General features: G+C 39.2%; 1 protein-coding gene across 14 annotated transcripts in view; it reads left to right on the top strand.

Moving 5' to 3' along the window:
- The window catches only part of LOC119547457 (neural-cadherin), a 132114-nt gene that overhangs the window by 50880 nt on the left and 66911 nt on the right, over positions 1-14323 (top strand). For 5 of the 14 annotated variants that reach the window (XM_037854321.1, XM_037854324.1, XM_037854323.1 and 2 more), the window contains exons 3-9: positions 7827-8277; positions 8942-9158; positions 9519-10304; positions 10876-11109; positions 11172-11363; positions 12535-12546; positions 13308-13498. In XM_037854321.1, coding sequence (XP_037710249.1) covers positions 7827-8277; positions 8942-9158; positions 9519-10304; positions 10876-11109; positions 11172-11363; positions 12535-12546; positions 13308-13498 — 2083 coding nt within the window. Of the gene's footprint in view, positions 1-7826; positions 8278-8941; positions 9159-9518; positions 10305-10875; positions 11110-11171; positions 11364-12534; positions 12547-13307; positions 13499-14323 lie in introns of those variants that run through there. The other 9 variants (XM_037854333.1, XM_037854330.1, XM_037854328.1 and 6 more) reach the window with 3 other exon arrangements.

Genomic DNA, 14323 nt, shown 5'->3' with positions numbered 1-14323 from the left:
TTGGCCTGGCCTTTAATGACAACATGCCAGATGTTGTTGGGCGATCTGGACACTTGCCAGCCCCCACACCCCTTATCGGGACCCACTCAGTACGAGAGTCTGTGTAAATTGATGTGCCATTGTGTGGTGGCAATTTTATTGAATGGAAAGTGCGTGTCAGTCCCCGGACAGCGGCAACAACAACAATTTACATAGCTTAATGCGCTGAAACATTTAAATATTTTTCGGTATTTGCATTTAATTTGAGCAATTTCCACTGGCTCCATTTCAGGCAGTGTGGATATGTGGATGTGTGGGCGTTGCTGGCAGAGATTTCTGCTCTACTTTCTTTTTCATTTTTGGTATGCCGCACATGCGAGACACAAATCAGCAGGATCCGGAATATCTATATGCCAAGCTTTACGATTACGATTACGATTTTCATAGCATACTTTTGTGTGCTTTGCTTATCTGAGGGTGCTTTCTCTTTTCGTGAGTGTGAGTGTGGGCAACATTATTCCTTATGGCTGCCGCTTCTACCGCTGCTTATTATTATTGGAAAGTAAGGCTCATAAAAATGCATATTAAATGCGGCAATGGTTATGAGCCAAACTATAATTTTTCCAGGGCTGAATGTTCCCTGAGGGGGTGGTAGAAACGTGGGGAAATATCCTAATGAAGTGGCGGGGAGTGTTTGATTTATGCACCACTGGGGACTGCCAGGAATGAATCAATAAAGTCGAAGGGAGAATATTTTTCATGTACAGTAAGCTGTAGAAAAAGTGGACCACCGGAGGAAAATATTTTTAGCTTATTTAGGATTTCACATTACTATAATTTACAGGTGTTTTGAAATATAAACTGTTGTATTTTACAATTCAGCAGTCCAATAAATTCATACAGCCTACTTATAGATACTTTCTTAAATAACTTATAAGCCCAGGCCATTTCTCAGCCTCTCCCAATATGTAATATTTTTTGAATCCGTTTCAAATGATTTATTCTTATTGAACAAGAGTATTTTGAATGCGAAGCCATATATTTTCTGGCCGTGCAGCCCACATAATTTTATCTGCCATGCCCACAGTTCAGTGCATTTCTATGTCACTCAGTTGGCAGCTGGCTGAAACTAAAGTGAAATTTATGTTGGAAACTTAAAGTCAACTTCTGCTCGGCTGGCTCATCAATCAAAAGCCAAAGTCCTGTGCTTAGCTCAGGGCATGCAAAAAGGAGCCGGGGAGGTGGCAAAAACTAATGTCTCGTGCCACTGCCAGAGGCCTTAAATGACTGACTGCCACCTGAGATGGGGAAAAACCTCCGACCTCCGACCTCCAATCTCCATCCGCCAACCCCCCGTCTCAACCTGATTGGTATGCAAGGGGGCGTGACGTGCCGCCTTTGGCCATCGGGGTAGGTAACATCATGGTTGAAATTGCAATCAAGGCAGCGCAGTTGGCGCAGCACAATCGCCATCAAACTCAATCAAGCTCACGACAGCCCCCGGATAACAACGGATTGGATGAAGCTCAGGAGAACTGGGGAACAGGAACTCCCATGGCCCGGTGATAAAGCTCGGCTAAACTGCGTCTACACTGGAGGCGAGGTGCCATCGGAAAATTTCATTAATTTTCGCTTAATGTCCGCCATGTGCGCAATTTCACTTCATTTGCTCGGGCTTCAGAGTGGTTTTGTGTATGCAAAAGTGTGTCTAGGTGGAAAAAGAACGGCGATTGGACAGGTGGAACACAGAGTGGTTAAAGGAAGATTGGGGCTGAATTGTTATCAAGTTTGATTAGCTTTAATAAAGCCCGACCGATGGGAATTTTCAGGGGGAATCTCTAGCGAGAAAATATAATTGAAAATTTTAAGAGACTTTTGTAGGGAATTTTTATGATTTTCCTTAATATAAGATAGCCAGCAATTAAGATTATAATGGAACCATTTCCATTTTTCCAAAGTATTTGGGTGCTCCTAAGTAAAAGTCCCCTAAAAACATTGGTTACTTGGTAACCAATATTAGAGGATGGAATATTTCTTTGATAGGATATTTATTTATGCTTAAATCCTACTAAATTGCCCTCTTCCTAGCCTCCTATGTAGTTAGTCTTATAGCAGTTTGTTTTCCTCACTTCATATACCCGCGTCATTTCCCAGTTGATTACGAGCATTTTAATTGAGTCGTAGCTCTCATCCATCGCCCTCTTTGCCAGTGCGTGCAAATTAATTTATTAATGTTGGTAAAATTTTTTTGCCCATCCTTCTTCTCCGCTGAAATTGGCAATTAAAGTGTCTGCGATGCGAGGCGAAAAGCGAGGATGGGCAATGTGTCTTCGCCTAAGCCTGTCAAATGATTTTCCCCCACTCGTTGTCATGTGTCACCACAAGACTGTGTTTTTAAATTGCCAAGTTTATTAATCAGAAGCAGCGCGGGAAATATGACACCTGATAAAGTACAAGTTTTTATATTCGGTGGCAACAGAAGTCATAACATTATCTTTATCTGCAACTGCCAATTTGTAGCCTGCAACGAGGCATGGCAGATAAAGAGCCACCGGCGAGGTCCTCGGCTGTTTTTTTTTACTTTTCTTATTTTCACCAGCCGTGCATATCTTTGCATTCGAAAGCAGGCAGTTCGCCCCTCGAGCTATCATCCTCCAACGCGGCAAGTAAACTCGTTGCCGCACCTCAGATTGCTCGCCAGTTGCAGTTGCACTCTTCGTTCCACCTGTCCAGGTGTTAACTCATTTGCGTGGCTCTTAAGTGACTCAATAACGACGTCTCAAATTGAGGACTCTCCGCAGAGGCTGCATCTCATGGATACCTAGCCAGAAGTTGCAGTTCTTGGGTTGCGATTCGCAGCGACAAATTTGCAATGCGTGCCAATGCTTTAATTAATCGGGTAGATATGGAAACAGGTTTTGAAAGCAAGTGGTTAAAGAACAAATTTTTTAAACAACTTTGTGAATTCTTTCAATATTTTTCTTATAGTATTATGATTATTATAAAACTATCAGAATGAATTCCCATTATTTTTACTCCCATGCTTATCTTAAAATATTTTTTATGTGTAATTAACATTATTAAAAACTTAAAACTGTTGCAAAAAATAAATAAAAACAGTTTTTGCTTTGCAAAGGGCTTAAGTTTTTGCTTATTATTACACTTTCATAACTTTATATCTTTAGAAATAAGTTGCTTACTATTCCACTTTAGTGATTTTCCCAAGTTTTTCTCATGAAAGAATTTATCTTAACAAAAAGGAATCAACAGAAATACTAAATATTTTAGCTCCGGCTTCCTGTTTTCCCGTCAGACACGAGGTTATTTATCGCAAGCGATTTAGCAAGAGGTAAAGCAAAAAAAATCTCTTTGTACTTCATTATTTGGCAAGGTTTCCTCCTAACTCATTTCCTCAACTTCAGCTTGCTTTCGATCGGTTGCAGTGCGTCCCAGAATCCCAAGAGTTTGCTCAAACTCTCCGATTCGATTATGCTGGCTTCTGTTTCCTTTTCCTCTTATCTTTGCCACTTTCCTTCAGCGCAATCATGGCAGGGCCCAAAAGAAACTCTTCAATCCGAATTAGCTTCAATCAATACGTATGTTCAATATTTGGCAATGGCTTTCCTACTTTCTTGCTTGGGAAGCCCGGAATCCATTGTTAACAGCTTCATTAAGTCCATGGCAAAAGGATGGTCGTAAAAAAGGAAAGAGCTCTCGTCCCTGCATAAGGGAAAATATTACAGCAGCCATAAAAATATTTGAGGGGGAAGCTGCTGCTCAACATTGTACTTGTATTTCTTGCACGTATTTATCCAAGGAACTTGGCTCCCTCGCCTCAAGTTTTTTGCCACTCAAACCGCAGCGGAGAATGAAGAAATTCATTTCGACCCCGCGTACCTGGATCACGAGCCGAAGAATAAAGTTTCGACTTGACTGCATTTTAATCAAGCCAGGAGCTACGAACCAAAACCGAAGTGAACCACACATTTTTGACCCTCTTGATTATTTCGAATTCCGGAGGGGTGTGAATTGCACAGTTTTCGGTGCTGTGGGAGTGTCAAAAAGTCATGGTCCCCTTGCCAAAGTCATAATGGCTAAGTTGCCGTTAAATTGCGGTGAAAAATGCTGAATATTTTGCGAATGGCTGATAAGAACTGGGATATAAACTTGATGGTGCCATAATTATTTGCACAAAAGGATGCTTCTTGAATGCTTTATTGTTAGAAATGACATTGCAACATCTTGCAAGTAAAATTTACAATAGGTAGTAATGAACCAATAAGTTAGTTAGCACCCTTAAACTCGTTAAAAAACTGCTTTTAAAGTTGTTTTTCGAAAAGTAAACGCTGAAACTCTATTTATATAGAGTGAAATGACATTAATTCAGCACGTAGCACAAGTTTCACATGTCAATTTTCCTAACAAATTCAATTTTTATTCGCTCATCTCACAGATTCGTTTGCTTCCGCTATGGGAAATGTGGTAAAAGGAGGATGGGATAAGTGGGCGCTTTTTAAGGTGGTAGAGAAGTGGGAGAACTTGGAAAAGTTCAAGCTGGCACCCACTTGAAGATGGCACCACAGACGTTGGGCCGCATCCCCTAAAATCGTCTGAGCCGCGATGAGCTGCCTTGGCCAACTCATCCTAACTTTTATCCCTTTCTCTTTCGCTCCGGCACCCGGAGTTTCCCAAGTTCCCCTTTTTTCGCCCAGTGGAGCTGCTCTCACTTTGGCTGCCTTCCACTTAATCCATTGAAACAATAAGCAGCTTTGTTTGTTCTATCCACGACGACAGTCTCGCACTTTTCCTTCTGGACTTTTGTTTTGTTTCTGCACTCCTCGGAAATGGAAAGAGATGAAGCGATAAAGGAGAAAGAGATAGATAGAAATAAATGCAGCCGCAGCAGTTTTCAGTTTTCACAAACTTTGGCCCTACGTCTCTTGTCTTCCTAGTTAATACTCTTCAAAAATAGTGCCTTATTATTATAAAAACTTTAATATAACCATATAATTTTAAATTAATTTCAGTAACTTTATAAATGCTTTTCCATCTTATGAATAGATTTTACTTACTTTGAAAGAAAAGTTTAAGGTTCTATAAGATTTTGTAAAAATATTTAACAAATCATCAAATATTTTAAATTATATAAAATAAATTTTTTTTTATATTTAAAACCCTTTTGTAATAAGTACATCTAAAATTCCTTAATATTAACCTATTCTTTAATGTTTTTCTGAATTTCTACTCCGCCATTTTTGCCTGTTTTTCCATTGTAGTCTCAAAGCGCGTCTGAAGTGCAATGCAAACGGGAATGGAGACAAAGCCGGTACAAAATCTTCGCCGTCTGCTTTTGGGTGTTTCATTTAGTGCTAACCTCTGGTTGCCCCTGCCCCCCTCTGGCTACGCCCCTGTCCGCTTGCAACTCAACCCCCCTTTAATCTCACCGCACTGGGATCCAGCCACTGCATCCCCTTGGCTAGCTTATGATGACAATGACTCTGAGGGGAGTGTTTTGGGAGAAGGGAGAAGGGGCGAACGGCATCCCTTGGCAGTGATTACGAGTACTATAGTAGCTGCATGGTTTTGACTCCTCAAGGATCTATCCTCAGCTACCATGACAGTCCCTTAATGTGCATATGTGCGGGTATATGGCGTTTTTGATAAGAAAAAGGATACTCACAGGCATAGGTACTCGCATAGAGGAAGCTATGAAAGTGGTTTAGGGGTGTGTTAAAAGGGCGCCACGATGTGCCAAGAAGTTTCATTAAATTGAAACGAATGTGCGCAGGCTAAGTGGCGAAGATGATGGCTCATTATTGCTACATTTTCCGGGTGCAAATTGTAGGACACTTCATAAAAATTGCCGTGAATATGAAGCGTGCTATTAAGATACACTAAAAACTAAAATCATCTCTAGGTTCAGGGTACACTTAAAACTAAATTTCTCTAAGGGTTTAAGTGAACTAAAAAGGCACTGTGTTCATGAAAATATTGTAATCTCTGTAATTCTAGTGCAAAACAAGATAGTTTTTAAATTTTTTAATATATAAAAAGTTATACAACAAAAAGTAATCTTATGTACAACTATTTTTCTTATAAAAGATTTTATATACTCCTATTTCATTTTAATGTCCTTGGGTTACACCCGATTTTTAATAAAAATCCAGCACCAGCCATTATTAAAAATACTTCAACTAGCATCCATGAAAAACTTAATCACAAATCACATTTATTCATGCTTGTTGCAGCGCCGAACATAATGAAAATCTTGCTCGCTCTCCCCATTTTAATCCTGCCACACACACTATTCTATGGCCAGACTACAAAAGGCACTTTCCCCCGCTTTCCACCGACCATTTTCCAACCCATCGTGTGCACTGTCGCCACGGAAATCCGCCATGTTGGCTGCTGCTTTTGCTTCATGTGGAAACCCAGTGCACATTAGTACCGCTCACACACACTCAGGACAATAAAACTCGCTTCGCATTATTTAAATTTCAAGTTTTATATATGTGTATATAGAAAATGGTATTATTTTTTCTTTATTCTGATTTACCTGCTTGGCACTAGCACAATAAGCCATAGAAAAGCGTTACAATGCCAAGCTGGCAGGGAAATAACAAAAGTTGCCAAGAATCAGCAAATAACTCTGCCAAGTTATGCCTCAGAAGGGGAACCCCCACCATTTTCCACCCGAATCCATGAAATTTTCTTTATGCGCTTGGCACAAAACTTTTTTCCTGCAACTTCTGTGCAATCTGTTGAGCGAAAATGCTGTTTACTTCCCTCCATTTCTTTTTGGCAAACTCTTTGACGCGTTGCGTCTGTGTTTCAATTGCAATATTTGCTTACAAGGGTTAAGGGTTAGCCTCGGCTACCTGTTTACAATTCACTTCGCTGCTCTTGAGAAATTACACATGCTTCACCCCCATTTTGGTATATATTTTTTTCTCCTTTATTTTCTTCGTATTTTTTCTCGCTGCCCCTGTTTTTTATATATTGCTTGAATTTCTTTGTGTTCTTTGAGGGGGCAGGTAAATCGTCTGCTTTATTTGCCCGCTACTTCAGCCGACCTTCCACCGCCCACAATTTCCCCCCTTTTTTTTTTGCAAAAAAAGTACACACGCCTCTAATAAGCGTCCGTCAGCTTGGGGTTCCCCTCGTTTACCGCTTCTTGTTTGCCCCAACCAAAAAAGAGGAAAAAAACAAGGAGGAGCACAACAACATGATTGGAATTTTCCGGTGCAGACATTTTTTGCAAAGGTAGTAGAAGGAAAAAATGCGACCCCTGCATTACTTCTTTACCTTTCTCTTTCCTCGGCCTTTTATTGATTTCTTTCAACTTTAACTATTTTTTGTGTGCATGTTTAGTGCAAATTATAAGTTGAGGCATTTCGGTAGGTCTATAAATGAAAAGGCTAAACAGCTAAACTTACTCAACCAATATTTAAAGGCCATAATGGTATTCCTAGTACGAGTATTAAAGGTTTCACATTTTAGAAGCTTAAGTAAATTGGTACATTTTTATACAAATAAATATAATAATTTTACAACACTTTAATGTGCTCTTAAAGCGAATGAATTTTGTGCCAGACTTTGGCCTTGTCCTGAGACTGCTTTTCCGGCTGATTGCATTTGAATGGCTTAACTGAAATCCGAGAGCCTTAAATTACGAAGGGGGAAGTCCTCCTTCCTTATTCCCATACCACCCAAACCACTATCCATTAGTTGTAATAACAAAAGGCAAAAGTTTGGGCAAAACCGAACGAAAAAGCCAAAACACAAACATGCCAGCAAGGAAAACAAAAATTTCTTAACCCCCCTTCTATATTCTCTGTGTGTTTCAGCTGGCATCAAGTATACGGACAACCAGCGTGTGATAATCCTGGTGAAGGATGTGAACGATGAGCCCCCCTACTTCATCAACCGCCCACTGCCCATGCAGGCGGTGGTTCAGCTCAATGCACCGCCCAACACTCCGGTTTTCACGCTCCAGGCCCGAGATCCCGATACCGATCATAATATCCATTATTTCATCGTTCGCGATCGAACTGGCGGACGTTTTGAGGTGGACGAGCGATCTGGAGTGGTGCGGACCAGGGGCACGGACCTCTTTCAGCTGGATATGGAGTATGTCCTGTACGTGAAGGCCGAGGATCAGAATGGAAAGGTCGATGATCGCAGGTTCCAGAGCACCCCCGAAGAGCGACTCTCGATTGTGGGTGGCAAACGAGCCCCCCAGTTCTATATGCCCAGCTATGAGGCCGAGATCCCAGAAAATCAGAAAAAGGACTCAGAGTAAGTTAAAATGAAATTGGAAAAACAAACACACCCAAGTACCCGCAAATAAAATGCTAAATAGAACACTCTAAAAAATCATAATTGACTCTTGAACATATTTAAAAATATATCAAGCTCAATATATTGATATTAAGACAAAGTCGATTCCTTTTAACACTTTTAAATGAATTTGATATTTGGTAAAGTTTATAATTGATACCACTAGTAGCATTCTTAAAAAAATGATTTAATACAAAAATTTTTAAACAGAAACCTGTTAAAACCAATTAATAATTAAAATTTCAAGAAAGAAAAGAATTTGGCCACACTAATTTATTCAAGGAAAATGTTGGTCCCACTTATTGTGCCCAAGTGTGCTGGTCACACTAAACTACAAATTGAAACATTTTTTTCCTGTGCATGTAAATTTCGGGGAGCTGCCAATAAAAGTTATGCATAACAATGTGAACTAGACGACCATGAGTGTGTGTGCTCGTCCTGCAGGGTGTGGATGTGTTTGTCTTCATTGAAATTCCGATGGGAAAACAACTGTCAAAAGGCAGTGGAGCGAGTGACAAGCACATACATGCAGAGCTTGAAGTGGCCTGTGGATGGACATAAAATATGCAAGCAAATTTTACATTTCCCTCTGCTAACTTTTTCCGTATCCGTATCCTTTCAGCATCATTTCGATTAAGGCCAAGTCGTTCGCGGACCGCGAGATTCGCTATACCCTGAAGGCCCAGGGCCAGGGGGCAGGCACCTTTAACATCGGACCCACGTCGGGCATTGTCAAGTTGGCCAAGGAGCTGGACTTTGAGGATCTGCGACAGCCGCACGTGTACTCGCTGATTGTGACAGCCACCGAGGACTCCGGGGGCTTTTCCACCTCCGTCGATGTGAGTGAATGGAAAATCCTTGTCGAGTGGGGTTTGGTACAGAAAAGATGGGGAAAAAGCTTTTTCCTATAATCAGCGCTTTAAAACAGAAATAGATGAAATTTAAATTCTTAAAGTTTTTTTATATATTTAAATCTGAGATGAACAAGTGTTTTTTGGACTTTTTTTAACCCGAAAATATTTAGTAAAATTAGATTATGCTAAATTAAATTTCTCACTATTTCTTGATGGATTCAAAGTGGCTATTTTAATGTCGCCTTTAGGATATCGGATAAATGAAAAAGCTTTTAAGCAATCTTTTCAGTAGCCATTTCCTTGAACAAATTTAACATAAACTCACCTTCGATATTTATATCTCAGCTCACCATTCGCGTTACGGATGTCAACGACAATGCCCCGAAATTCGAGCTGCCCGATTATCAGGCCCACAATGTCGATGAGGACATTCCACTGGGCACAAGTATTCTTCGGGTTAAAGCTATGGATTCAGATTCAGGATCGAATGCTGAAATCGAATACCTGGTATCCGATGACCATTTCGCCGTGGATTCCAATGGAATTATCGTTAACAACAAGCAACTGGATGCGGACAATAATAATGCCTACTACGAGTTCATAGTCACTGCCAAGGACAAGGGTGAACCGCCAAAGTCTGGAGTGGCTACAGTGCGTGTTTACACCAAAAACAAGAACGACGAGGAGCCCAAGTTCTCCCAGCAGGTGTATACCCCCAATGTGGATGAGAATGCTGGTCCGAATACTTTGGTTACCACTGTGGTGGCCTCCGATAAGGATGGCGATAACGTTAGGTTTGGATTCGTGGGCGGCGGCACTTCTTCTGGTCAGTTTGTCATAGAGGACATAACCGGTGTGATCCGACTGCACAATAAAGCCATATCCCTGGACAGGGACAAGTACGAGTTGAACGTTACCGCCATGGACGATGGATCATGTTGCGTGAATGGCGATCAAACTATCCACACTTCAACCGCCGTGGTTGTGGTCTTCATCACCGATGTCAACGATAATAAGCCGGTGTTCAAGGACTGCAGTACCTACTATCCGAAAGTCGAGGAGGGAGCTCCAAATGGAAGTCCCGTCATTAAAGTTGTGGCCACCGACGAGGATAAGGGTGTCAATGGACAGGTGAGCATCATAAACCATTTAATAATAAAAGCCAATGATAGGAAACCTAACATAAAAAGTTACTATCGATTGTATTCCTAAACTTGGTTTGGAATATAGTTCCTTTCTACTTACCAAGTATCCCTAAAATAAAAGCTTATGGCTGATATCAACTACAATAAATCCCAATTAAGCACTGGGAAATTTCCATTAATTTGTGCATTAACTAATTTAGATGTACATGCTATATACACTTTTCCTATTACCAATATCAAAGAGCTCTCCAAGGCCTTTTATGATTATCCTTTCCTAATTACTTTCCCCGTTCGGTCGGTAAACCCGATTAATTATACGTTATTTGTGTTTTGAGGCCATAGCAAACATGATTACCCACACCTAATTGAATTACCTGCATGTGTGTGTGTGGAAACGATAGGAGATTTCATGACGAGATTCGGTCATAATTTTCTTTTCGTGCCCGCCAAGTTCAATGCACTGCAAAGTGCATGTCGTGTGTGGAGGTCGAACGCCTCAACAGCTCTAATCGCAATTTGTGTCAATCATTAAACCATTTTGCATGTTCTTGCGACAGGTGAAATACTCGATTGTTCAGCAGCCGAATCAGAAGGGGACAAAGTTCACAGTCGATGAGGAGACGGGCGAGGTGTCCACCAACAAGGTCTTCGATCGAGAGGGAGATGATGGAAAATTTGTATCGGTCACAGTGAAGGCCACAGATCAGGGTGATCCAAGTCTGGAAGGCGTCTGCTCCTTCACCGTGGAGATCACAGATGTGAACGATAATCCCCCACTCTTTGATCGTCAGGTGAGTGATCTAAATATCAATCTTAACTTTCAAAATGAGTTACTTAAACATTAATCTTTCAGAAATACGTTGAGAATGTAAAACAGGATGCCAGTATTGGCACGAATATTCTCCGTGTTTCCGCCTCCGATGAAGATGCCGACAACAATGGTGCTATAGTATACAGCCTGACTGCCCCTTTCAATCCCAATGATCTGGAATACTTTGAAATCCAGGCCGAATCCGGTTGGATTGTACTCAAGAAACCGCTTGACGTAAGTGTTTGCTTTTCATTTGGCCTTTAGACTTCTCAAAACATATATTACCCCAATTATGAGTTTGCCAAATCCCAACTAACCAAGTATTTTACTTTAAATTCAAACTTTTTATTTTAAAAAGAAACTTTATAATTTTACTAACTAATTCAATGACAGATGCATAGCATCTACCAAGCTCTAGTCAGTTTAAGCGGCTTGTACCTATATATCTATCTATCTTATTGCGTTTTTTGATTTTCTTTCAAACTGCACCTTTATTTTCATTTGTATTTCAATGTTTTACAAGTCCGCAAAATAGTCTTAGGTGAAATAGGTTATGATGTGCCAGCAGTGCAATTTTTTTGCCACATCCACCGAAATCAGCGTTTATATAAATTAAGCAAATATTTTTAGTTGATTCCCATTGTTTTGTTTAGTTTATAGTGCGTAAAATTGGCCAAAGAAAGATACCTACCACGTGCAAAAAATGCCAAGAAGGCAAATTGATTTTTAACATTTTTTGAAACAAATCAAAACTAACACGAAATAAATCGAAAACCCTGAGTATCAGAAGTTGGGATAAATATGCTTATAACAGTTCAGCTGCTTTTTTGTTGGTGCCAGGTTCATAGGCTTAAGAAAAGTGTATATACCATAAAAATTTCAGAACGAATAGTAAACCCCAAAACGATCACGAATATTTTTGAGCATCGTTGTAATCTATTTTTGAAGGTTAATATATAACCAACAAAATTTTTAAAATATAATTTTGTATTGCCTCTTTTTAATTTGTACCCAAAAAAAAAACTCCCAAGAAAATCCCAAAAGCAAAATGAAACAAATACTTTTTGTCGAGACTATGCAATTTTTTGAACGTCTCTTGTTGCAAGACTTCAGTATTTTTGCCTTAGCTTTAATTTACATTTTTGAAACCAATGTTTATATCCATTTTTGAAGAACATTTCATTTTGCATGCCCATGAAATATGAGGCCTAATATTTGTTTATGGATATTGTTAGGATATATTAAAGTATTATGATTTTAACTGCACCATTATTCTTTTGTTTTATCTAATTTTTTATCTATTTGAGAAGGAAAATGATCAAGGCATTTTAATGGTTTCAATTTTAATTTACTGTTTATCTTTACATATCCAAAATTATGGTACTCGAAAAATAAAACAATTTAGGGTTGTTATCCAGTAAGTAAATAAAATTACTGTAACTGTGCTAACCCCCTAAAAAATCATATTAAAAACAAAGACCTTAAGCTAACCTGTAAAGCAAAACTAACTCAAGGAACATACTATATTTCATTAAATGTAAATAGTTGAGACACTATGAGTTTCACTTCATCTCAGGGCAACTCCAAATAGAGAAGGAAATAGTCTCGTCAAAAGAAACAAATCATTTATGTGAACCGACCAAATTCCTTGTAACAATGCTATTACCCATACTAATCCTTCCCCTCTCCCAAATGTTTAAATATATATCCCTTATTTATCAAGTATTTTGTTATATATTTAAGTTGTTTTGAGTTTCATATATTTCAAACGCCATTTGATTGAAATAAAACATATAAACAACGATGTCATCAAATACGTGTGCATAAAGCTGGCAGAACAACCTTTGCAATCAAACATTTTTCTAATCCACAATCTGCTATTATATATTTGAAATAGAAAAAAAAATTTATTTTACAAACAAATTCACAAATTTTGCCCACAGTAGTAGTTTGAGTTTCAAAAGTTGTTCTGTTAACATTATGTACATTTCAAATACGTAATCGTAACGTGAACCCAATACACAACCCAAAACGTAACCAATGCTAACATTTGGGTTCGGTTCTCGACTACTCCTTGCAATGTTAACCCCTCGTTTTGCTGTTGACGCTAACATTTTGGCCCCAAACTGTACTACTGCTTCAATCGAAATTCACCCAATCAATCAAATCAATCAACAGCGTGACCGCTATCGCTTGAGGGTTAGCGCCTCCGATAAGGGCACTCCCGCCTCGGCCGCCGATGTCGACGTTGAGTTAGATGTCGTCGATCGGAATAATAAGCCTCCCATTTGGGATAAGAGCATTTACGGGCCGATTCACATACGCGAAAATGTCACTGTGGGTACGGTTGTAACATCGGTTAAGGCAAGGTTTGTATAGCCAATGAGAACTCAACACCTAACACCAAATCTAATACTAAACCTAACTTGCGAGTCTAACAGCTGTCGGTCCTTAAAAACCTAGTTTAGATACCATTTTTGAGAATAACAGTGGAATAACAATTGGCTAACCTAGGATTAAGCTTTCATGAATTTTTAACATACGGTCTTTTCACTGTTACAGGAGCTTTGCAATGCAAAGGCTCCATTTTTGGCATATCGTAAGAGCTTTTAGCGAGTACGGCAACCAAAAGTCCTTAAAAATCTGTAAATCGAATTATAAATGGGAAAATTTCAAAATATTGAAAACTTTTGTTGCCGGTGTGTATTTGATTTTGATGCGAGCAATCAGTTTTTTAATACGGTTGCCCTTCAGGATCTTTTTGGATTTTGCCGAGTCTTTTCCCCTTCTCTCCACCAAAAACACGCATTACCAATTGGATCTGTGATTTCCCCTTCAAAGACTCAAATCCCCCACATGAAATTAATGCCTGGAATATTGTGAGAATCGTAATGAAATTTTTGGTGTTGGTTTTCATTAGAAAAATACGCTTCTTTACCATGATAAATCGCCCTATATTACATAAGCCAAACAGGTTGCAGTTTAGTTGTAAGCTAGAGGAAAAAAGGTAACTACACAAAGTGTTCAAAAATGTTAAAAAGCAATAGTCGAAACGAAATCGATAAGAATTATAACCGCAGCAAACTGTGTAAAGTATGCTATGAAAATTGTATTTATAAAATGCACAAAACCCTATATTAGTTTATTAAATTAAATATTTAGTTGTCATTTTCATTTAAATGCTACAAATATTT

This window comes from Drosophila subpulchrella, chromosome 2L, assembly GCF_014743375.2.
Source record: "Drosophila subpulchrella strain 33 F10 #4 breed RU33 chromosome 2L, RU_Dsub_v1.1 Primary Assembly, whole genome shotgun sequence".
Taxonomy (NCBI): domain Eukaryota; kingdom Metazoa; phylum Arthropoda; class Insecta; order Diptera; family Drosophilidae; genus Drosophila; species Drosophila subpulchrella.
This window is presented reverse-complemented; position numbering and strand designations above follow the sequence as displayed.